Source organism: Amblyraja radiata, chromosome 4, assembly GCF_010909765.2.
Source record: "Amblyraja radiata isolate CabotCenter1 chromosome 4, sAmbRad1.1.pri, whole genome shotgun sequence".
Classification (NCBI taxonomy): Eukaryota; Metazoa; Chordata; class Chondrichthyes; order Rajiformes; family Rajidae; genus Amblyraja; species Amblyraja radiata.
Genome location: NC_045959.1, coordinates 20,458,421 through 20,482,697, shown reverse-complemented (window position 1 = coordinate 20,482,697; position 24,277 = coordinate 20,458,421). Strand labels below are relative to the sequence as shown.

The window sequence follows — 24,277 nt, the reverse complement described above, 5'->3', positions numbered from 1 at the left end:
GCGGAAAAGATGTAAAAAAATAGTAAACACGGCCCAGTCCATCATCGGCTCTGACCTCCCTACCATCGAAGGGATCTATCGCAGTCGCTGCCTCAAAAAGACTGGCAGCATCATCAAGGATCCATCCTGGCCACACACTCATCTCCCCGCTACATTCAGGTAGAAGATACAGGAGCCTGAAGACTGCAATGTCCAGGTTCAGGAATAGCTACTTCCCCACAGCCATCAGGCTATTAAACTCAACTCATACAAAACTTTGAACATTCATAGCCCATTATCTGTTTATTTTCACTTTCTTTATTCATCTGTGTATATATTCATATAATAATGGTATATGGACACACTGATCTGTTCTCTATTATTCATGCCTACTATATTCTGTTGTGCTGAAGCAAAGCAAGAATTTCATTGTCCTATCTGGGACACATGACAAGAAACTCTCTTGAATCTTGCATTTTCAACGGCCTCTGCTCATATATAAAGCTCTAGCAGATAGTGCTGCCCTCTTGGAACGGGTTGCCGCCATCATCTTCTTGCATATGGCATGCACAGCCTAAAGTTGTACATCAAGGAGAGACATCCAGGCCAGGACAGCATCAGTTACTGGGTGGATGGCTTTAATGGCCCCAGGGAAAAGCCTCAGTGGACAGTCATTCACAATGTGTGGGATGGTCTGGTCTGGATGTCCGCAGTCACAAGCAGGGCTGTCTGTCATAGGTGGGACTACTGCAGGTAGATGGGGCATGTTGGTTGGCATGGGCAAGTTGGGCCAAAGGGCCTGTTTCCGCACTGTATGACCGAATGGTCTGATTGTTGACCTCAATTCCAATTTTATGACTGATCCCCATAAGCCATGATTCTACTCTGGTTAGAAAAAACTATCTTAGCCTTGAAATTATTTGGCTTCTAGAACCCGTTCACTTATTTTGTGTACGCTTATTTTAGGTCTGTATGTGCATGCCTTGCTGTTCACATTCACGCTTTGAAATGTGCACTGCAGATAGGTTTTTAATTGAGAAAAAATCAATACATTTCTAATGAGGACTATGGTATGAACCATTTTTATAGCTTGAGATGTAATAGCTGCAATTAGAAGCATATATAAAATGGTGTTTACTATTTTTATCCCTTTCAGAGCTGCTTTGTCTTGCTCATGGCAGAAGGTGATGTTATTTTGTAACTTGGTTTGACTGGTACTGCCAGTCCTCTGACTCATTCAGGTCACTTTTAAATTGAGACTTGGCAGCCAGTTCTTACAGGATATTTCAAAAGCAAGTGCTGCAGTTGCAGGAAACTGGAATCCTATATTGTGCTGGAATTACTCAACAAGTCTGACAGCAGCATCAGTGAAGAAGGAAGCAAAAATGATCCTGAAGTGGCGTATAAGCCTGAAACTTCACCATTCCATGTACTCCAGAGATGCTTGACCCACTGAGCAACTGAAAGGTCATTTCGGGTCAGTGACCTTTCATCAGGATGGGAAAGGTCCGGTGAAATTTGAAGATTTCTATTTATTCCACCCATCACTATTAAAGTAATGGGTGGAAGATAGAAGAACTGTGACAGGGTGGAAGGCAAGAGGGTTAAAGGGTGAAAAGGGTGGTAGTGCAATGGAAAGGAGGAAGCATAGAGGAAGCATAGTTACCAGAGGAACTGAGAAAATGAAACCAAAAATCACAAATGTGGCCCTTATGTTTTGATTGTATGCCTCTTTACGTCTTTCTGTTTTCTCCTCCAAACCTATCTTGTGACCAAGTTCTTTTTTGCTCATGTTCATGTATCATCATGTGTGATTGAATGTCAAATTTGTTTGATGATCTTGTGACAGACCCTTCAGGCATTTTAATATTTTGAAGGTAGGATCAAATTCAAATTGTTGCCAAATGTAAAGTCCCCCTGCTCTGGAGATACTCTTACAGCTGACTGAGCCAGTAAGACTTGACTGATTGATTTCCGTAGACTTCATATATTCAGTGGAGTGGCCCTATATTAGGTAACTTATCTAGTTTCTGAATTATTGCATGCATCTTAAAGCAGTTGCATTTTACATTATTGCAATTATATCTAAATGTTATATCTGGTAAAGAAGACGTTTTGCAAAGCTGTTTATTTTACTTTGATTTTCTTCTATTAGGGTCGCGCATTATCCTTCAAGACATTCCTTATTTGGGTTCTAATAAGCATATACCAAGGTAGGTCACAAACCTTTACACATTGCATATAAGAATTATGACAATTGAGGTTTAAATTGATTCTATATTTGAAAAGCCACATGTTAATAATGCTTCTTCGAAGAAGGGTCTCAATCCGAAACGTCACGCATTCCTTCTCTCCAGATATGCTGCCTGTCCCGTTGAGTCACTTCAGCTTTTTGTGTCTTCAGTTTAAACCAGCATCTGCAGTTCCTTCTTACACATATTAATGATGCTTGATTGGTCTAATTGCTGGATAACAATAGCAATTTTGTTGTTACCAAATGCTTTCAATAAAATTAATATTGCCTTTAGGAAGCATGAATTCATATTGTGTAGACTTTGTTAAGGAGTTATTTGTTACATTTAAAATGAAAAGGTACAACATGCAAGCTTGCTACTCAAGTACCTGATTATGTATCCAGGAGTACGGTTTGTATCACACTGCTTTGAGTGAAAGGGTTTGTTTCATGCTACTAAACGAGGAACATTTATCTAGAATGGGGAAAGTAAGAAAACTGGAACAATATAAAGATCCTATGTAAAAATGTGAGATACACTTCTAAAATAAACATAAACACAATGAAATCAAAGAATGTCACTTGAGTTAATAATTAAAATCAATAATTATGTTATGTTCAGGTATCAGAAGCTTACATATTATAACATGTCATAGATTCCTAATAATTCTAAATTAATCTAGTCTCATTTTTTCCTTAAAAAACATTCCAAGAAAATGACCTATGAAACTCTGGAATTGAATTTATAAATATCAATTTGAAATTATAATTGCTGCATTTCCTTTTAACATACAGTCAATAGGACTTGTATATGGACTTGTTCGTTGATACCGTGGACTTATTTATGGACTTGTTCGTTCATACCATGGATCGGATTCATCTTCATATTTCCCCATGATGGAAAGCCCCACACATCACTCTGATTGTTTATGTCACTGCATAGCCTTGCACTGACTTTGTTTTATTTTGATTCGCACTTGATGACACTGAAGCAAACAGATACCAACCTTGTAGGTGTGTAAGAGCCTTGTAATTTGTGGCCTCTTTCCATGCTCCATTATCAGTGCAGCAAGCATTCATATTAGTTCTGAGCAAACCTATTGTGATTGACTGTGCCATAGAATCCACATAATAGTACCAGTGAATTCAACAAACGTTTAAACAATTGTTTCATTTGTTCCACTTTCCCTTTTTGATTCTTACGAACCTGTTTTATCTGCCTGAGCACCCTGAGCCTGCCATAACAGCTTTGAAATCGCCCTTACACTATATAACCTTGATATCCTGTGATTTTTATTTTTGGACACATTTTAATCCTCATGCAGTTCTGAATACAAATCATTAACAATCTTATCTTTAACACTTTTTGGCATTGACTCAGTTTGAGCAAAAGAGAAACTATTTCTAACTGTTAATTTACCGTTTCAGGTGGTATTTTAATATATGGAGCATTGGTGCTGTTTGAGTCTGAGTTTGTACATGTTGTCGCAATTTCCTTCACTGCACTGATCTTGACTGAGTTACTGATGGTTGCACTTACTATTCGAACCTGGCATTGGCTTATGGTTGTGGGGGAGTTCCTCAGTCTTGGCTGCTATGTGGCCTCCCTTGCTTTTCTCAATGAGTATTTTGGTAAGTTGTTCTGGAGGTAGGTTGTTTATTTGTTAAATAAAAGTAGAGAATTCTTACACACTCACATGTCTGTCACCTATTCTCATGAAGCCCAATGTTTGTTTTCTGCATAGCAAAAAATAACTATCTGTTGTACGTCTGTAGCTACTTTGCAGTTAAACCATGAAAATTGTATTGTAGAACAGAATGTGTATATCATTAACTGTGCTCTCTGTAAAGTTGGACCACAACTCTTATCCCTGGGCACCTAATATGAATTGACAAGGCTAATAGGGGGCATAACGTTGTCTCCTGTGTTAACTGCTAAGAGATTCGAACTGTATGACATTAAGTATCATGATAAAAATTGACTTCCATTTTAATAACTTAGTGGGATTGTTCATGTTTACCTTTTGGTGTTTAGCTGTGTCTTCCCATTAGTAGCCGGGGTGTTTACATTAGAGAAAGTGTGGAAGCCTTCCCAAGTAATAATTTATCACCCTTAAACTACATCATTTGGATCGGATCAGTGACTGTGTAAAAATGTTGCATTTTCCAATTGTGTCTCTTTGGTTTGATAATCATTACACCTATCATAAATGTTTCCTATTTATTTGATATTTTTCACTCAATCAGCATTTGTAAATGTTTCACGGTAAAACTCAGAAACTGAAAATAGACCCCTAAACCTAGCGCAATAATGCATTTCAGCCACACAGACTGATATCATTAAGATTGAATATCCTGAGATCTACTAACATTTTTTACATTATTATCCATATTCCACATCACTTGCTCTTGATTGACACATTAATATACATTTTATTTATACATTCCTGTCACCCATATGATTGTTTTTCTACATACTGCTCTGCAACAATGCCTGGATGTTTGGAGACCAGTACTGTAAAGTAGTTAAATGCTGTAGTAGGTAGGGGTCCATGGTAAAAGGAAGAGGTGGAAATGAACAAAATTAATGTCTCTTATTTTATCTACTTTTATCCATACTATTCAGCACTCCTATGTAATTAAAGTGCACTTAATACTAATGAGTTTGTAGAGTCATACAGCACAGAAACTGGCCCTTTCGCCCATCTTATTTCTGCTGACCAAGTACCATCTACACTAACCCCATGTAGCACCTCTTGGCCTTTAACCTTCTTTGCTGTGAATTTTAATTGCACAGAAAGTACTGAAAAAAATCAGATAACATTTAGCTAAATAAGAAAACGTGAAAATCTGGCATAATTCAAGGCCAGAAAAATGCCATCCCTTTCACCTCGATGCACTATTAATACCACTTAATTATTTTATAAAGTTGAATGACCATCTAGACTAGGAAGGTCAATGTTATCCTGAAGACAGGCATTTAATCCAGCCAAAGAATTTTAGAAATATTATTTACAGAACTAACCAGTAGTAAATAAATTTAAAGTTAATTGGTTAAAATAAAATGAGGGGAATAATAAATAATCTTAATGGACATCAAGTTTTAGTACGGGTGAAATCCATTACTTTGCAAATACAGGTTTCTAAAGATAACTTTGGAGTTTTACCTTGAAAGTTTTCGTTGAGCTAATTTGGTGATCAAAATAAAGTTGGAGACTGCCAAAGAGTAAATAAGAGTTGTGATCCATTTGTACAGTGGAATAGACTCAAGATGCTGAATGGGTTCATTGTTCCCATCACCCACATATTAGGCTCCCCTCTTCCTGCAATGCAACAAAGTCTGATAATTTAGCTAGAACCTCATATTTCTCTCTCATCCAGCATATTATATTTTTCAGATAGCTTATTAAATATTAATTTACACGCAAGGGCGTTCAATGAACCAGCAGCTCATCTTGAGGGCAATTGCTGATTAGGTTCTGTATTTCTTGTTAGAAAGCAAATAATATTTTTCAAATGGATCATTCCCACTTTGTTGGGGGAACTAGGATTTGTAGTTCTCGTGAATAGCCCACAAATATCCTGGGATCGAGCCTGGATCCCCTGTGAACATTATGGAATAAAGATTTTTAAGCCCATCTTCAGTTTCTGGAACAGCAGGGTTTGTGTTTTCCTGGCTGTATCACAGCCGTTTTCCCCCATAGTAGCTTCCTCAGCCAATCACGTATGTTTCGTCCCACCGGCGGCTTATCTGCAAGAGGGGTTTCACCACTGCGCACACCATCATGGTCTCCCTATTAATGAAAAAAGTGAAAATAAAAACCTTCCAAACCTCCAGGAACATATTAGCAGACCAGTCCTCAGGTCAGGGTGGGGTGAGATGGTGACGGGGGTCAGGTGCATGCTCAGGAGAATGCTTTGCCTGATCAATGATCACGCAGAACTAGTTTATGTGATCAAAAATTCCACAGGCAAGATACATAGTCACTACTGCCCTATCGCTGTTATAGTCACTTTATTTGGTGTTCATGTAAAATAAATCATTGTTGTAAAATGTCAACCTTTTGGTCTTTTTTAGATTGAATTTGAGTACTCGTTAGTCAATAAAAGTAGATAATGGAGCCCCATGGTTAATAGTGTACTGAACTTAACTTCCTGCTTTTACAGATGTCGCCTTTATCACCACTGTGACCTTCCTGTGGAAAGTGTCAACAATTACTCTCGTCAGTTGTCTTCCACTTTATATTCTCAAGTACTTGAAACGCAAGTTCTCTCCGCCCAGTTACTCCAAACTTACCTCATAGTGCAGATGTTTTTGCTCAATAAATAGCACTTTTCCTGTTGCTGTAGATGGGGTCTAATCATCCCTATGAACACTTCACAGGTAATCTTCAATCTTGTGAAAATGGTCTATTGACCAAACAGCCAAAAAGAGCAATGAAGCACGCAATGTGCGGAGCATTGAAGGAAACTGAATAACAGGTACTGCAAAGGACCTTTCGAAATGAAGGAATGCCGTCAAATATTTCATACTACTAATGGAGTCAGGGAGAAAACAGAAATAATTTGTCTTTATATCTCATTTTTTACTTTCCCCTTCCCCCCCTTTCTTTCTTGCTAATTTATGTGAACACTCAGAGGTACTTTTGTTGAAGACTGTCATTGTAGTTTTCATTTGTTCCTCCTAAACAGTTCTGTGACTAGATGCAGAATTGTTCATGAAGTTACTAGTTAGCAAAATAGTCCAAATGGTGTTGTATAAACAAAATGCTCACATATTGATGCCATTGTATGTAAAGCAGCAATTTAGCACACTATATTTATTGGAGTTTTGGCTATCTTTATGATTGCTCTCCACTTTAGCATTTGCTATTAGCTTGTCTCTATTTCCCTGCTTCTGAATTGTAGCTGTGTTTTGTGAGGCAAATATGCACTAACAGGGAAATGCACAGCAGGCTTTTCAACATACCACATTGTTAATAGCATATTTGCTGTCTCCCTTTAATTTCTTCTCCAGTATTATCCACGTACTTGTGTTTGGAAACTTACCTTAGGAATTCTCCAGCCTGAATTTTATGTGAGACATTCTACTTTAGAGGACTTTTTTTTTTTACAAATAGCCTAGAAACATGCATTATTGAATTACATTAAAATTTTATTTCTGCTTTGCCAGACTCCAGTATTTATTCCATTATAAACTTGAGTCTGGAAGATTTTTTTGTTCCGTTGAGGACTTGTGCTATACAACAGACATAGTCCAAAGCAAACAATGCACAGAATCCAGCTTTCCTTCAAATCATATCAAGGACATAATTCCAATTATTTTGGGGCATTGTACTCCTGGGTTGATTTCTACAGCATTTATATAATAAAGCGGTATAGCAGAAGATGTGGTATTTTTACAAAGAGGATCAACAATGTTTTTGCCAGCAATTTCCTGTCCAGCACTGATTTAGATTTTACTGCGCTCACTTGAAATTCCATTTAGAAAGTATGCAAGAATACAACTAATGTTGTTTAGTAAAGCAAAGTAATTAATATATTGTCTCTGACTTGTGGAAATTAATTTATGTAATCAATGGTTTTTTTGCATTTATTTTGTTAACCAGCATTCTGATTTATCAATGTATGCATCTAGTAATATGCCCAAAAGGAATCATTAGGCAAGATCTTGGATTATAACGCTATTCCTGCCAGTTATTTGAATTCTAGGTTCTATGGTGATTATGCTGAAATGTACCCATAGCTTCCCATGGTTGTACTTGAGACTGCTCCGATAGTGAAAGGAAGTTGTATAGTATTTTTGTTAATAGCCTTCAAATTATGGATGCCTGGTGCAAGATTCCGATTGTTATTCTATGCTGCAACTGTGATGTAATTGTATAAAATGAGTAACAGCGAAATGTGCTTTCATGATCACCTTGATTAAACAATCATCTGGATTCAGTACTCATACTACTGTTAATAGAAATGAACATTTTAGCAATATAAGTAAATGGAGCCTGCATCAGGGTCTAGCTTCCCCCGTCAAACACAGCCAATGTAATTATTTTTAAATTAACCTACTGTTGTGGTTAAGCCATTGAGTGTCACTGTACATCATCTGGATTCAACCATTTTAAGGAATCATTTGAGTTTATTGGTGAAGGTGACTATATTCAGATTTTACTGTATTGTTAACTCAAACTGGAGAACCCTCTGCACAATAAAATGAATTTACATTTTCACAGACTTGGCCTTTTTTCGAACTTTTGAGATGTACGAGGATGATGATATTTTATGAGGATGTTGCCAGGACTAGAGGGTCTGAGCTTTCGGGAGAGGTTGAGTAGGCAGGGACTCTATTCCATGGAACGCAGGAGGATGAGGGGTGATCTTAAAGAGGTGTATAACATCATGAGAGGGATAGATCATGTAGATACAGTCTTTTGCCCAGAGTAGGTGAATCGAGGACCAGAGTGCATAGGTTTAAGGTGAAGGGGAAAAGATTTATTAGGAATCTGAGGGGTAACCTTTTCACACAAAGGGTGGTGGGTGTATGGAACAAGCTGCCAGAGGAGGTAGTTGAGGCTGGGACTATCCCAACGTTTAAGAAACAGTTGGACAGGTACATGGATAGGACAGGTTTGGAGGGATATGGACCAAACATAGGCAGATGGGACTAATGTAGCTGGGACATGTTGGCCGGAGTGGACAAGTTGGGCTGAAGGGCCTGTTTCTACACTCTATGTAATAAATTCAATTAATCATCAACATGGGTTCACTTAAATTTATTACTTGACCGTTCAATATTTTGACATACTAAAATTAAAAATGTGGTGTTTCACTTTGTGCTTTGGAACTAGGAATTTCCAATTCTTCTGAAATGAATAACTATTATTCTAATTTATCTTTTCCCTGTCTCCAGTTAGAGGTTAAAATGAACAGAAGTTTTTCCACGGGCAGAGTAAAACTTTTAATCTGATCTTTCTTGCATAATAGATAGATAGATAGATAGATAGCCTTTTTATTGTCATTCAGACCGAAGTCTGAACGAAGTCTGAACGAAGTCTGAATAAGATGTCAAATATTGTCTAAATTTGGCCATGGTTTCATTAATTATATTTTGGAAACGGAGTAATTTGTATTTCTAAATAGATTTATTGCTTACGAAATGTTAGATACAAAGATATTCATTGCATTAAATTTAAATAATAGTCGTGGCAAAGAGAAATTATTCTTATTTTAGTAGATTATTATCCCGAACAACTAAATCACATCGTCTTTTTTTTCCAATTTGATTAATCTGGTATGTATATGATGTATATTTCAGTAACCATCTTGCATTTCAACGCAATTGTAGTGAAGCCTAAAATGGAATATATTCACAGAATAATAATAAATTTTATTTATGGGCGCCTTTCAAGAGTCTCAAGGACACCTTACAAAAATTGAGCATGTAGAGGAAAAACATGTAAGGGGAATGAAATAAATAGAGACATGACTAGTACACAAAGTAAAGACAGAATTCAATACAAAACACAGTATGAGGCAATTAATGCACAGATGAAAAGGGACGGGGACGTGGGGCTAAGGATAGGCAGAGGTGAAGAGATGGGTCTTGAGGCGGGACTGGAAGATGGTGAGGGACACGGAATTGCGGATCAGTTGGGGGAGGGAGTTCCAGAGCCTGGGAGCTGCCCTGGAGAAGACTCTGTCCCCAAAACTCCGGAGGTTGGACTTGTGGATGGAGAGGAGACCGGCTGATGTGGATCTGAGGGACCGTGAGGGTTGGTAGGGGGAGAGGAGGTCAGTGAGATATGGGGGGGGCCAGATAGTGGAGGGCTTTGTAGGTGAGGACCAGGATTTTGTAGGTGGGAGATGGGAAGCCAGTGAAGTTTTTTGAGGACTGGAGTGATGTGATGCCAGGATTTGGTGTGGGTGATGAGTCGGGCGGCTGCGTTCTGGACCAGTTGGAGTCGGTTGATGTAGGTGGAGCTGATGCCAAGGAGAAGTGAGTTGCAATAGTCCAGTCGGGAGGAGATGAAGGCATGGATGAGTCTTTCAGCAGCAGGCGGTGTGAGAGAGGGTCTGAGTTTGGCGATGTTGCGGAATGGTCACATCCTGGAAGGAGGATGTTCTACCTGACAGGCTGTGCAGGTTTAATACTGGAAGAATCGTGTTAGTCCCACTGTTCTGCCCTCTTCATTTAATTTCAATTTAATAGAAATAATTTCCTTTCAAGAAGTATTGTATTGTATTCAATTTATTGTCATTATCTCATAAGAGACAACAAAATGGACTTTCCTTACAGTCAAGTAACATAAAAATAAATAATAAATAAATAAAACTTATTTAAAAAAAGCACAAACACAGAAGTCCACGACACAACATAACCCCATAACATAACTTATGTAGGTGATTTTTGAATGGTGCACTTGAATCTGAATGCACTCATACCAATGCCGGTACATTACCAGATGCCAACCACCCAGTGCCTGAAGTTTTATTTTGTTTCATTAGGAATCACCTTCACCTTCAAGCGTGTGGATGTGCAGTTTTCCAAGGTGTACAAGAACCTTGGAGTTTACCTGGACAGTAAACTGGACTGGTCCATGAATGCTGAGGCACTGTATAAGAAAGGACAGAGCCGTGTGTACTTTCTGAGGAGGCTCCACTCTTTCAACGTCTGCAGTAAGATGCTGCAGATATTCTACCAACCAGTGCCATCTTCTTTGCTGTTGTATGCTGGGGTAGCAGGGCGAAGGCAACAGAATTAACAAGCTCATCAGGAAGGCTGGCTCCGTCTGGAGGTGGAGTTAGATTCACTGGAGATGGTCTTGGAGGAGAGGATGCTCCTCAAACTGGAGCAGCTTGTACAATACAGCCCACACTCTCCATGACACACCGATCAATCTGAGGAGTACCTTCAGCAACAGACTGGTTCCACCAAGATGCAGCACAGGAGGCCACCTTCTGTATTATTCTTAGAAACACCTGCCATTTTTGTTCCATTGTCATCCCTGCTAGTGTATCTTTCCAGTCAACTTTGGCCAGCTCCTCCCTCATGGCCCCATAGTCCCCTTTATTCAACTGCAACACTGAGACCCCCAATCTACCCTTCTCCCTCTCCAATTGTAGATTAAACTTGACCATGTTATGGCCACAAAGCCTCCTAATGGCTCATTAACCTCGAGGTCCTTATCAATTCTGGTTCATTACACAACAGTAAATCCAGAATTGCCTTCTCCCTGGTAGGCTCCAATACAAGGTGTTCTAAGAATCCATCACGAAGGCAGTCTACAAAGTCCCTTTCTTGGGGTTCAGTACCAACCTGATTTTCCATGTTAAAATCTCCCATAACAACCACAGCATTACTTTTACCACAGTGAAACATAGGGCAAATATACAATAAACAATATACTTTAATCCAGCTAATGCCACTGCAAGTCCTATTCACTGTATGTTAAATGTGCTACAACATGGCTGCCTCCTAGCAAACTGAACATTCACAAATGCTATGGAGTTAAACATCATCCGTCATAAATACTCTCCAATATAGCATTCTAAGCCTAAAGTAAACAAAATGAACTTTACAGCCATTGCTTTCTTAAACGTAACAAGCTAGGATTGGAAAGGATTGCTTCTGATGTTAAAGCATGGCAGACAAGCAAAAAGACAGGTAACTTCCTACTTCCTGTGTGCAACGGCCATTTCACAATAAAGGTCCAACAGATGGCGCTATTGCACATGAATTCAAGCAGAGGACAGAATAGGCATATTTTCCAGCCGCATCCAACATAATCTCCTCCTTTAATTGATGAGGTTAAATAGATGCTCCTAGCCAGTTCCTCCTCCACTGGCTCTCCTGTCCCCGAGGGGATAACACATTTTGTGACAAGAGCAGGCAGCTCTTTCTTATGATGCAACTGTCGTATATCATCCATTAATTCCTGGGATTCAAATTCCTTATTGACATCCCCGTAGTCGGAGTCACCCATGTAATAATCTCTGACACTTCCCTCATCTGAGTGGGAGACATACTGCAACCCTGAGCCAGGTGTTGCTACAGGCATCTGTCTGGAGCAGCCTGTAAGTGCCTCCTGGGTACGGAGCACATTTCGTTCCATCATTTTCTCAATTAGCTCCTCTAATTTAGAGAGCCGGCAAATAACATCCTCCATGGGTGTTGGGACAGTGTCTTCCTGCCCAGACTCGTCCGATTGGACATTTCTTCCTGATTTTGCTTTGGCCTTGCCCGAACTCGTGGTTGCCAAGATGCTCCCTCTTGGAGCTGAAACGGAGGTTGCTGTGCAGACAGCGGCTCCCAGCGTCTCCGAGATAGAAACAGAAGGCCGTCGGCTTTTCCCACTGCCGCGGTCTTCTGCCGCTGATTTTTCAGCAGCCCGTTTCCCCTTTGTTTTAGGTTTTTCCATCCTGAAAAAGCTATTCCAACGTTGGAATTTGTTCTTTTCCCCTGTACTTACCTTCTCAGCTTTTAAACCCTTACCGCTGGGGACACTGACGTTCATCCCCAATCAAATCTCGCGCCATGCGTCGACGTATTGACGCGCATGCGGGCTGGCGGGTTCTTCACGTAGTCTCATCACGAGACTTCGATATAAACTGCAAGTCAAAAGTGTATAAATGCCCAACAGATCAGTGTCAGTGGAGGGAGAAAAATTGCACCTAATGATAATTTATTGTAAGTTTATAGCTCAAAGAGGTAGAAGTTATGTTTAAATAAACTTGAAAGCTTACTTGCAGTTAACTACATAAACTGTGACAAAAATATTAAAACTACATTGATGCTCTCGTAATGATGTATAACTCCATGAATGAGAGTGCTTGCTAATGACATTAAAAAACTTTTTATCCACGAGTAGTTGCTCTACTCAACAGCCAAAAATCTGTAGCCTCCCTTTGATCTGGTATTTTGTTGGTTCACATGCTTGATCAATGGTGTTTCATCATTAATGTTTTATTATTATTAATGTTCAGTGTTTCCTGAGGCATTCGTAACTGTCACTGTATGTCATGGTGTTACTTGTGGGTGGAGCACCAAGGCAAATTCCTTGTATGTGAATACTTGGCCAATAAACTTACTTAATAGAGAATAATTAGCAAATTACACTACAAGACTTTGAAATACATGTTTCTGAAGGTATTTATCAACCCAATGCCATATTGTCATTATTGGAGACTTAATGGCAGCTGATTTTTTTTAATTTGCTCTGTTAACTTTTGTGATGTGATTAGCATATTTCTCTTGCACCTTGATATTTGGACAGGTTTATTATAGGAACAGTTTAGAGGAGTATGGGTCAAAGGTGGGCATTGATGGGCATCTTGGTCACCATAGACAATATCGGCTGAAGGGCCTGTTTCCATGATTTAACTATGACCTTTAAATGGATTTGAGTATAGGAGCAGGGAGGTTCTAATGCAGTTGTACAGGGTCTTGGTGAGACCACACCTGGAGTATTGCGTACAGTTTTGGTCTCCTAATCTGAGGAAGGACATTATTGCCATAGAGGGAGTGCAGAGAAGGTTCACCAGACTGATTCCTGGGATGTCAGGACTGTCTTATGAAGAAAGACTGGATAGACTTGGTTTATACTCTCTAGAATTTAGGAGATTGAGAGGGGATCTTATAGAAACTTACAAAATTCTTAAGGGGTTGGACAGGCTAGATGCAGGAAGATTGCTCCCGGTGTTGGGGAAGTCCAGGGCAAGGGGTCACAGCTTAAGGATAAGGGGGAAATCCTTTAAAACCGAGATGAGAAGAACTTTTTTCACACAGAGAGTGGTGAATCTCTGGAACTCCCGCCACAGAGGGTAGTCGAGGCCAGTTCATTGGCTATATTTAGGAGGGAGTTAGATGTGGCCCTAGTGGCTAAGGGGATCAGAGGGTATGGAGACAAATATCAAGGTGCAAGAGAAATATTCCATCGAGGGGATTTATCGCAGTCGCTGCCTCAAAAAGGCTGGCAGTATCATCAAGGACCCTCACCATCCTGGCCACACACTCATCTCCCTGCTACCTTCAGGTAGAAGGTACAGGAGCCTGAAGACTGCAACAACCAGGTTCAGGAATAGCTACTTCCCCTCAGCCGTCAGGCTATTAAACCTGGCTCGGACAAAACTCTGATTATTAGCAACCACTTTCTGTTATTTGCACTACCAGTTTATTTATTCATGTGTGTATATATTTATATCATGATATATGGACACATTTATCTGTTTTGTAGTAAATGCCTACTATTTTCTGTGTGCTTAAGCAAAGCAAGAATTTCATTGTCCTATACAGGGACACATGACAATAAACTCACTTGAACTTGAACTTGAGAGAAGGCAGGTACGGGATACTGAGTTGGATGATCAGCCATGATCATATTGAATGGCGGTGCAGGCTCGAAGGGCCGAATGGCCTACTCCTGCACCTAATTTCTATGTTTCTATGTCTATGTTTCATATGAAGAAAGACTGGATAGACTCGGCTTGTACTCGCTAGAATTTAGAAGATTGAGGGGGGATCTTATAGAAACTTACAAGATTCTTAAGGTGTTGGACAGGCTAGATGCAGGAAGATTGTTCCCGATGTTGGGGAAGTCCCGATCAAATGGTCACAGTTTAAGGATAAGGGGGAAATCTTTTAGGACCGAGATGAGAAAAACATTTTTCACACAGAGAGTGGTGAATCTCTGGAATTCTCTGCCACAGAAGGTAGTTAAGGCCGGTTCATTGGCTATATTTAAGAGGGAGTTAGATGTGGTCCTTGTGGCTAAGGGGATCAGGGGGTATGGAGAGAAGGCAGGTACAGGATACAGGATACTGAGTTGGATGATCAGCACCTATTTTCTATGTTTCTATCCTGTAAAGTCGAGGTAGCTACTTTCCAACCAGTTGCCAATTTCCATACATATCTGGACTATGTAGAAGGTGAAATGAATTCACATTTCATCTCAAATAACAAGTATTTGCAGCAATAATCTTGTACTCAAAACCAATAAACAGCATCAACAATGTTTAAACTGGTAGGAAGAGTCTAAGTGATGCAGTATATTAGTCTCTGGTCTTTCACTAACAGGACATTGCCTCAAGCTTAACCTAAATCGATGAGATTAATTTCCACAGGAAGGATTTGCTGCCAGTTGGATTTTGGTTATTCCAGCTCAGTTCACCCAAGGTTCCCAGATTCTTAATCTATAACCACGGAGACAGTCCTGAAGAGGTTTCCAAATTTTCCATTGCATTCTGGCAGAAAGGTTCCATAAATAACCACATGTAATTTCTCCAGGATTTCTGCCAAGTTCCACACATGAGACCATCATGTATAGCAGGAATATTCCCTTAAATTGGCTCTGGATTCAACATTCCATTAAATGACTATTGTGAAAAATGGAGATAGTTTAACGTTGTAAAAGAGACACCACTTCATAGCTATCCAGACTCAAACTGATTGCAGGGTATTAATATTGACACTGGGGTAGTTGAAATGTAAAATATTCAATTTAGAAGTAAACCATATCTCTTTCCCATACAGGCCAGTGTTGTAGAAAAACATTTAAATTATTTCAGCTGACCACTTCTTCAATTGAACTTTATCTTGCAATATATAGACATTCTGAGAACAATAGACTTTGTATTGTGGTCATTGTTAGATGAAAAGAGCCAAAGTATTCCCATAAATGACTAAGTTGCATGCCCCATTCTATGGGTCACTATCCAGGTTCATTTTGCTTCATTTCCAGGCATATTGCCTGCTACCTGTCTTACTGAATTACTTGTTTCATTGGGGAAATGCATAGTCAGAAATTGCACCTCAGTTCCATTGTTAACTCCATCCAACATTACCTACATGAAGTGAAGCTTAAAATGCAGACATTCATTTCCTATATGGTTGAGGAAAGGTGACTGGAGAAGCATGTGGGAGGAGCTGGATAAAGTAGATTGGAAAGGAACCCGAGCAGGAACGACGGTGGAGCAACAATGGCAGGAGTTTCTAGGAATAATTTGGAAGATGCAGGATCTTTTCAGACCAAAGAGGAAAAAAGGTTCTCGGGGGTGAATTAGGTGACTGTGGCTGACAAAGGGAAGTCAAATAATAAAAGGGAAGGCGTATAATATTGCAAAGATTAGTGGGAAGCTAGAGGATTGGGAAACTTAAAAACCAACAGAAGGTAACTAAAAGGGCAATACGGGGAGAAAAGATGAAATACAGTGCATTCAGAAAGCATTCAGACCCCTTCACTTTTTCCACATTTTGTTACGTTACAGCCTTATTCTAAAATGTATTAAATTATTTTTTTATCATCAATCTACACACAATCTTGCTTTCTGTAGATATGTCCTTTTATTCTGTTTCTTCAATTTCTGAATTCTCTCCTCATTTAGAAAATAGTCAATGGCTTTATTTGTACAACCAAAATGCATAAACTGGACACTTGGTTATGCTGCATTCCATCTAGCACTTCTTTGCCCACTCTCCCAACCCATCCAAGTACTTCTGCAGAGTCCCAATGCAGGTCTTTGTATCATCCGCAAACCTAGCCACAAAGCCATCAATTCCCTCATCCAAATCATTGATAAACAATATGAAGAATAGCAGCCCCAGCACCGACCCCTGCGAAGTCAATGGCAGCCAACCAGAAAAAGCCTTTTATTCCCATTCTTTGTCTTCTGCCATTTAGCCAACCGTCTCTCCATGCTAGTATCTTCTCTTTAATACCATAGGTTCTCATCATCTTTAGCAGCCTCACATGTGGCACCTTATCAAAGGCCTTCTGAAGATCCAGGTAAAGACCATCTACTGACTCTTTTGTCTGTCTATTTGCTTTGTCAGAGAATACCAACAGGTTTGTCAGGCAAGATCTCCCCTTCACAAAACCATGCTGACTTAGGCCTATTTTATCACATGCTTCTAAGAACTCAGAAACCTCATCCTTTATAATGGACTCTAAAATCTTACCAACCAAGAAGTCAGGCTAACCAGCCTATAGTCTCCCCATTTTTATGTTGTTCCCTTCTTGAAAAGTGCAGTAACATTCGCAATTTTCCATTCATCTGAGATCATTGCTGATTCTAGTGATTCTTGAAAGATCAAGTTCAAGTGTTCAAGTGAGTTTATTGTCATGTGTCCCTGTATAGGACAATGAAATTCTTGCTTTGCTTAAGCACACAGAAAATAGTAGGCATTTACTACAAAACAGATAAATATGTCCATATACCATGATATAAATATATACACACATGAATAAATAAACTGGTAGTGCAAATAACAGAAAGTGGTTGCTAATAATCAGAGTTTTGTCCGAGCCAGGTTTAATAGCCTGATGGCTGAGGGGAAGTAGCTATTCCTGAACCTGGTTGTTGCAGTCTTCAGGCTCCTGTACCTTCTACCTGAAGGTAGCAGGGAGATGAGTCACAACTAATGGCTCCACCAATCTACACACAATTCTATAGACATATCTATAGAAAGCAAAATGAGGAGGAATTTTAGTCAGGATGGCGAATCTGTGGAATTCATTGCCACAGAGAGCTGTGGAGGCCAAGTCATTGAGTCATTTTCAGGTGGAGGTTGACAGATTCTTGATTAGTAAGGGTGTCAAGGGCTGTGGAGGGAAGGCAGGAGAATGAGATTAAGAGGGAGAGATAGATCAACCATGATTGAATGGCAGAGTGTACTTGATGGGCTGAATGTCCTAATTCTGCTCCTATGACTTATGGACTTATAGTTACTGATTTTGGATCAAGCCTGTACAAAAAATCTTAGATTCTGATCGTTTAGGGTTTACGAACAAATTTCTAGTGAAGGCAAGCCCCAATGTTTCCCATAAGAAATGCCACTATTTATCCCAGAGATATCTTTATTAAGGAACTGGAGTGTAACAGCTAATCTCCTTTCACTCTAAATCTATTTCATTGTACAGTGATATCAGAGTGATTTGTATTCTGCCCTGTTCTAACCTTTTTATACCCTTCTCTAACAATCTATCATTCTTGGGTTGAAGTTGATTGAAAAAGCATCTACTTTTTAAGGGAGAGCGCATCATAATTCTCAGCCCTACGGTGTGAGGGAGTGTTTCCAAACTTTGCAATGAATGCTGTGGCTCGGATTCTGAGTTCTCAACTTCTGCAAGAAGGTCGCAGAAAACTGCTGATGCTGAGAATATTAAATAAAAAACAAACAGAACTGGAAATGCTCAGCAGAACAGCCTTATCTGTGGAGGGTTATAGTATCGGGTCAATTTCAGCTGAATAGGTGATCTTATGAGCACTTTAGGTGAGGCATTTGCACCACCTTGTGCAGCCTCCTTTGTTCATAGGTGTTCTCTACCGTACACCTGTAGAAGTTTGAAAGAGTATTCATCGATATACCGAATCTTCTCAATCTTCTAAGGTAGTAGAGGAATTGAACTTTCTTTTAGATGGCATCAATGTGCTAGATCCAGGAAAGCTCTTCAGACATGGCTGGAAATTGGTCAGGAGCTGTGTGTTGCTATGCAGTCATGTATATAAAGAGAATAGAACAGGAGACTGAGTACAAAGCCTTGGAGTTCCTGTATTCATGGTCATCAAGTGTTGTTGCAGGATGGGAGATTACAACCTTCACGTGGTCCGCCCAGGTTCAACGAATGCAATCAACCTGGCGTGCACCATCGAATAAGATCAAATAGAACAAGTTGTCCTACAACTTTAGGCTGTGCACGCCATACGCAAGAAGAAGAAGTGTTGCTGCCAATTTGTACTGATTTGGGTCTGCTATTGAGTTAAGTTAATGACCCAATTGCATAGGGATGAGCGGAGACACAGCTGAGAGTGTGATAAGACCACATGGCCCATTGAGTCTACCCTGCTATTCAATCATGGCAGATCCATCTTTCCCCTTCAACCCCATTGTCCTGCCTTCTCCCCATAATCCTTTAACTCTTACAAATCAAGAACCTGACAATGTCAGCTTTAAAAATACCATTGACTTGGCCTCCACAGCCATTTGTGCCAATGAGTTCCACAGATTGACCACCCTCTGATTAAATAAATTCTTCCTCATCTTTCTGAAGGTATGTTGTTTTATTGTCTAAGTGATCCAGTGCAGAGAAGAGAGCCAGTGAGATCACATCTGCTGTTGATCTGTTGTAGCAGTAGGCAAATTGAGGGCCCAGGTCCTTACTAAGACATGAATTGCTATGCACCATGACCAACCTCTCAAAGCACTTCCTCACTACCAAACTGAATGCCACTGGCCAGGAGTCATTGAGGCTTGACATTGTATTCTTCTTGGGTATGAGCTTTTAAAGCAAGTTCAAATCTTATTGGAATATACCTGGTCAGAGAAGAGAAGGCAGGAGAATGGGGTTAACAGGGAAGCATAGATCAGCCATGACTGAATGGCAGAGCAGACTTAATGGGTTGAATGAGATTTGAAGTAGTATTTGTGGTGTTCACACAAAATGCATTTTGTAATTTGGAATCTCTGAAAGTCATGAAGTGCACCAGGGGAAATGTAAATAGTTTAGGAAGTTCCTTGAAAAATTGTTCAATGGTTATATATTGTCATGTGTACCCAAGTACAGTAACATTCTGTTTTACATACGTCCAGTGACAATCCTGCTCAACATTAGGCACACGCACACCAAGGGAGCTGCGTGTGGCGAAAGGAATCCTGACGAGCTGTGGCCCATCTAGTGGCTGACCTAGCGAGCCCCCCTGCGGAACCAGGAACCCACCCGGAGACGGGATCCAGGCCCCTGAAGACCAGCATTCGGAGAGGAGGGTGAAGGGCAACGGCAGCGTATGCTGGACAAAACGTTCAGTTAACGGAGGGGTCTGTGACATTCCACGCCTTCAAGGCCGTCTGCCGGAGGCTCCCACCTGGGGAACAAGTGCTGGGGAGGGCCGTGCAAGGAGAGGGACAATGGTTTGCTGGAAGACTCGGATGGAGGTGCTATGGTCTTGCTGATCTGTATGCAAAAAGGCATTTCACTCACTGTACCTTGGTACACGTGATAATAAATAAACCATTGGAGTATATGTAGACCACACTGAGCAACACAAGAATCGCCACGCTCTAGACGCCGTCCTGTAACCTTAAAATTGAAGACTTTTTACTGTGTAAGATTGGGATTACATCCAATAAAGTACTTTTGAAGTGTCATCACTTTCCTTACAAAGGGAACACTGCAGCCAATTTTCACAAAGCCAAAATGCTTCTGGATTGTTTCCAGATCATTTGCCTGCATTATTCCATCTGACAGTACGTTCCAAGTACTATTCATTCTTCCGTGAGCTGCTTCCCCATATCAGTGCCATATTAAAGTGTTTCCAGTTACTCAGGAGATGCTTCCCTTGGCAGCCCCAGGAAAACAAGGTCACTGTAGAGTCAGCAACCATGGGCGAGTGTGTCTAGAATCCCATAAAGCCAACCCTGGGCAAAGTCGGGCTCAACAATCCTCATATCAGAGGCCCTGTAAATGCTTCATTTCCTAACAACGTGGAAGGAAGGCATTCGTCCGTTATATCCCTGCTGGCTCTCAGAACAATCGCATCAATCCCTTCCCCCGCATTCACTTTCCCCTCACCCCTGCCCTTTCACATTCTAATCCTTCGGCCATCCATCCATCTGCACAAGCGTATATGGGAGGTATCCGAGCACCGGGAGCAAATCTATGTGGTCACAGGGCGAATGTTCAAACCCCACCCGAGTCCTTGGAGTTCTGAGGCAGTAGCTCTGGTAGCTTTACGTCTCTGCTATCCTTTTAACACACGGAAGTGCTTTCAGAGTGTTTTAGATCACTGTTATAACTGCTAAGCTTTCACAATGTTGCAGCCCCTTTTCATTTTTGTTGCTTGATTCCCCTTCCCTCTCTCTCCTGCTTGTCTCCATTATTTCCCTCTTCCCCTCTACCCGACCTCCCTGCCCACCCTCGGCTCTTTCCCCTTCCAAAACTACATAATCAGATAAGCTTTGGGTACGATACCTCTGAGGTGGGATTAACCAAATGGCATAATTTTGACCTGGTTGGATGTTCTCTGCTCAACAATGAGATTTTATATCTCGATGAAAACATTCCCAATTTTTCCCTACCACAATGTGCAATGCACACCGTAGAGAGGTAAACCAAAAGGCCACACAGTCCCAGACATAGATTATTAATCATGCCCGAATCAACCCACAAATATTGCAGAAATTGTGGGCTCTGCAATTTGGGGATTTGCGAAACATTGGCATAAATCATCAGTGACCCAAACAGAACTCCTTCACGTACACACGCACACACTCACACATCAACACGCTCCCTCCACCGCACTCTCGACCGCTTCCTCTCTCTCTTCCTCTCTCTCTTCCCCTCTCTCTCACACACACACAACGACACACTCTTCCTCTCTATTTCCCTCGCACACTGACACACACACTGACACACACACACTGACACACACACTGACACACACACTGACACACACACTGACACACACACTCTACTCCCACACCTACTCACTTCCTCCGTCACACTATGATGCATTCTATTCTTCCCCTTGCAGACACGTTATCTCCCGCTCCTTTATACAATGACACACACACACACACTCTCTCCCCCTCCCTGACACACACCGACACACTCTTTCCTTCTCCCTCACACGCTGACACGCCCTCTCCATCATCTACACGTGCTGACATTCTCCCTCCACCTCATACATGTCAACGGGACACAGAAGGCGATGCATTTTCGGAGACGTGCAGTCTCCTCCACTCCTGCACACTCTCTCCCACACTCTCACACACGCTGACACTCTCCCTCTCCCACACTCCCCGCTTCCCTCACTCACTGACACACTCCCACACAGCGAGTCCCTCTCTCGTTCCCTCCCACACTGAATGACCCTCGGTCAACTCCAGAATGGACAGGGAGGGAGAAATAGCAACATGTAGCGGTATCTGAGGGTGGGAGAGTGCAGAGTGGGTCAGGTTCCGCGTTGGCAGAGAGCAGGAAAATGTTGCCCCGTGATATAGTTCTGCATCTGGGGTGATGGCCAGTCCTTGGGCCGTGTCCCCACTCCCTGGTCCAAGTGGGACAGAGAGTGAAGCAGGCCCACCCTCCCAGCAGCCTGCGTCCTGTCACCCCCCATCCTCATTGTGGAATAAAGCCCTCTCCTCTCCTCAGTTACTCCTCTGTGAGAGGAAGGGAAGCCGTGGAAGAAACCGCGTGAAACAACAGCAGAGACTTCCCAGCGGGACACAGAAGGCGATGCATTTTAGGAGATGTGCAGTATTTTTGTTTATCGTTTTAAAAGCTAACATAATGTAATAGATGTTTCATCCACACCCACAATCGGTAAAAATATTTATTAATATTGGCATTTATGCCTGTTATCTACAACTCAGCAGCAACATTTACAATTTCGATACAACTTTAGTGTAGTTTTACAAATTAGATTGCATCTGTCAATGTGCAGAATTGTTTAAAGGGGAAAAAAAGATGAATTGAAACTGAAAATTAATGAATGACTGAGGAAGGTGTGTGCATGTATTTATGTGTGTGTGTGTGTGTGTGTGTGTGTGTGTGTGTGTGTCTGGGGGTCGGGGTCGGTGTGTAAAGGCCCAGATGCTGCCGAAACTACACAGCGATTTATTTTCCTGAGCAAGTCTTTATAGGGGTTGAACGCGCGAGGACGCTGTTGACCATCCTCTTTGTCAGAGTTTGCTCCAGGAGAATTTGTAGCGACTGTCTTCTTTTGAGTGAGCACGTTTTCTTGCAAGCAAACCCATGATGAAATTAGAGAAGAGGAGTTGAACGCTGATTCTGAGATAATTAAACGGTGAAGGAAACACATGTCACCCGGTCTACTTGCACATCTAATGTATGACATTATAGAGTCACACAGCGTGGAAACAGGCCCTTCGGCCCAACGTGCACACACCGACCAACATGTCCCACCCACACTAGTCCCATCTGCCTGCGTTTGACCCGAATCCCTCCTTGTTCCTGACCAATTGTTTCTTGAACGTTTCAAGCTCGTTCGATACACCCACCACACTTTGTGTGAAAAAATTATCCCGCAGATTCCTATTAAATCTTTCTCACTTCACTTCAAACTTTTGTCCTGTGGGTTCTATCCCTCTCATGATTTTGTACATCGATCAGATTATCCTTCATCCTTCTGCGCTCCAAGGTATAGAGTTCCAGCCTGCTCTACCTCTCCCTGTAGCTCAGACCCTCCAGCCCAAGCAACATCCTCGTAAATCTTTTATGTACCCTTTCCAACTTGACAAAATCTTTCCTATAACATGTTGCCCAGAACTGAACACAATACTAAATGTGGCTTCATCAACATCTTATATAAGGATTTGAGTATAGGAGCAGGGAGGTTCTACTGCAGTTGTACAGGGTCTTGGTGAGACCACACCTGGAGTATTGCATACAGTTTTGGTCTCCTAATCTGAGGAAAGACATTCTTGCCATAGAGGGAGTACAGAGAAGGTTCACCAGACTGATTCCTGAGATGTCAGGACTTTCATATGAAGAAAGACTGGATAGACTTGGCTTGTACTCGCTAGAATTTAGAAGATTGAGGGGGGATCTTATAGAAACTTACAAAATTCTTAAGTGGTTGGACTGGCTAGATGCAGGAAGATTGTTCCCGATGTTGGGGAAGTCCAGAACAAGGGGTCACAGTTTAAGGATAAGGGGGAAATCTTTTAGGACCAAGATGAGAAAAACATTTTTCACACAGAGAGTGGTGAATCTCTGGAATTCTCTGCCACAGAAGGTAGTTGAGGCCAGTTCATTGGCTATATTTAAGAGGGAGTTAGATATGGCCGTTGTGGCTAAAGGGATCAGGGGGTATGGAGAGAAGGCAGGTACAGGATACTGAGTTGGATGATCAGCCATGATCATATTGAATGGCGGTGCAGGCTCGAAGGACCGAATGGCCTACTCCTGCACCTATTTTCTATGTTTCTATAACTGCAACATGGCCTCACAACTTCTATACTCTGACTGATGAAGGCCAATGAGTCAAAGGCATTTTTGACCACCCTATCTACCTATGACACCACCTTCAAGGATCTTTGTACCTGCACTCGTA

At 41.2% G+C, this 24,277-nt stretch overlaps 1 protein-coding gene and 1 long non-coding RNA gene across 4 annotated transcripts in view; one reads left to right on the top strand and one right to left on the bottom strand.

Annotated features, from left to right (window-relative positions):
- The window catches only part of atp9b (ATPase phospholipid transporting 9B (putative)), a 341,291-nt gene extending 332,852 nt beyond the window's left edge, over positions 1 to 8,439 (top strand). For 2 of the 3 annotated variants that reach the window (XM_033019057.1, XM_033019056.1), the window contains 3 exons: positions 2,135 to 2,192; positions 3,641 to 3,844; positions 6,380 to 8,439. In XM_033019057.1, coding sequence (XP_032874948.1) covers positions 2,135 to 2,192; positions 3,641 to 3,844; positions 6,380 to 6,516 — 399 coding nt within the window. In that variant the 3' untranslated portion in view covers positions 6,517 to 8,439. Of the gene's footprint in view, positions 1 to 2,134; positions 2,193 to 3,640; positions 3,845 to 6,379 lie in introns of those variants that run through there. The other variant, XM_033019058.1, reaches the window with a different exon arrangement.
- LOC116971881 lies at positions 4,096 to 22,612 on the bottom strand. Its single transcript, XR_004411650.1, has 3 exons — positions 22,602 to 22,612; positions 20,997 to 20,998; positions 4,096 to 4,209 (listed from the first exon to the last, which is right to left on the bottom strand). It is a non-coding gene; the product is annotated as an uncharacterized LOC116971881 (long non-coding RNA).
- Between the last annotated feature and the right edge of the window lie 1,665 nt (positions 22,613 to 24,277).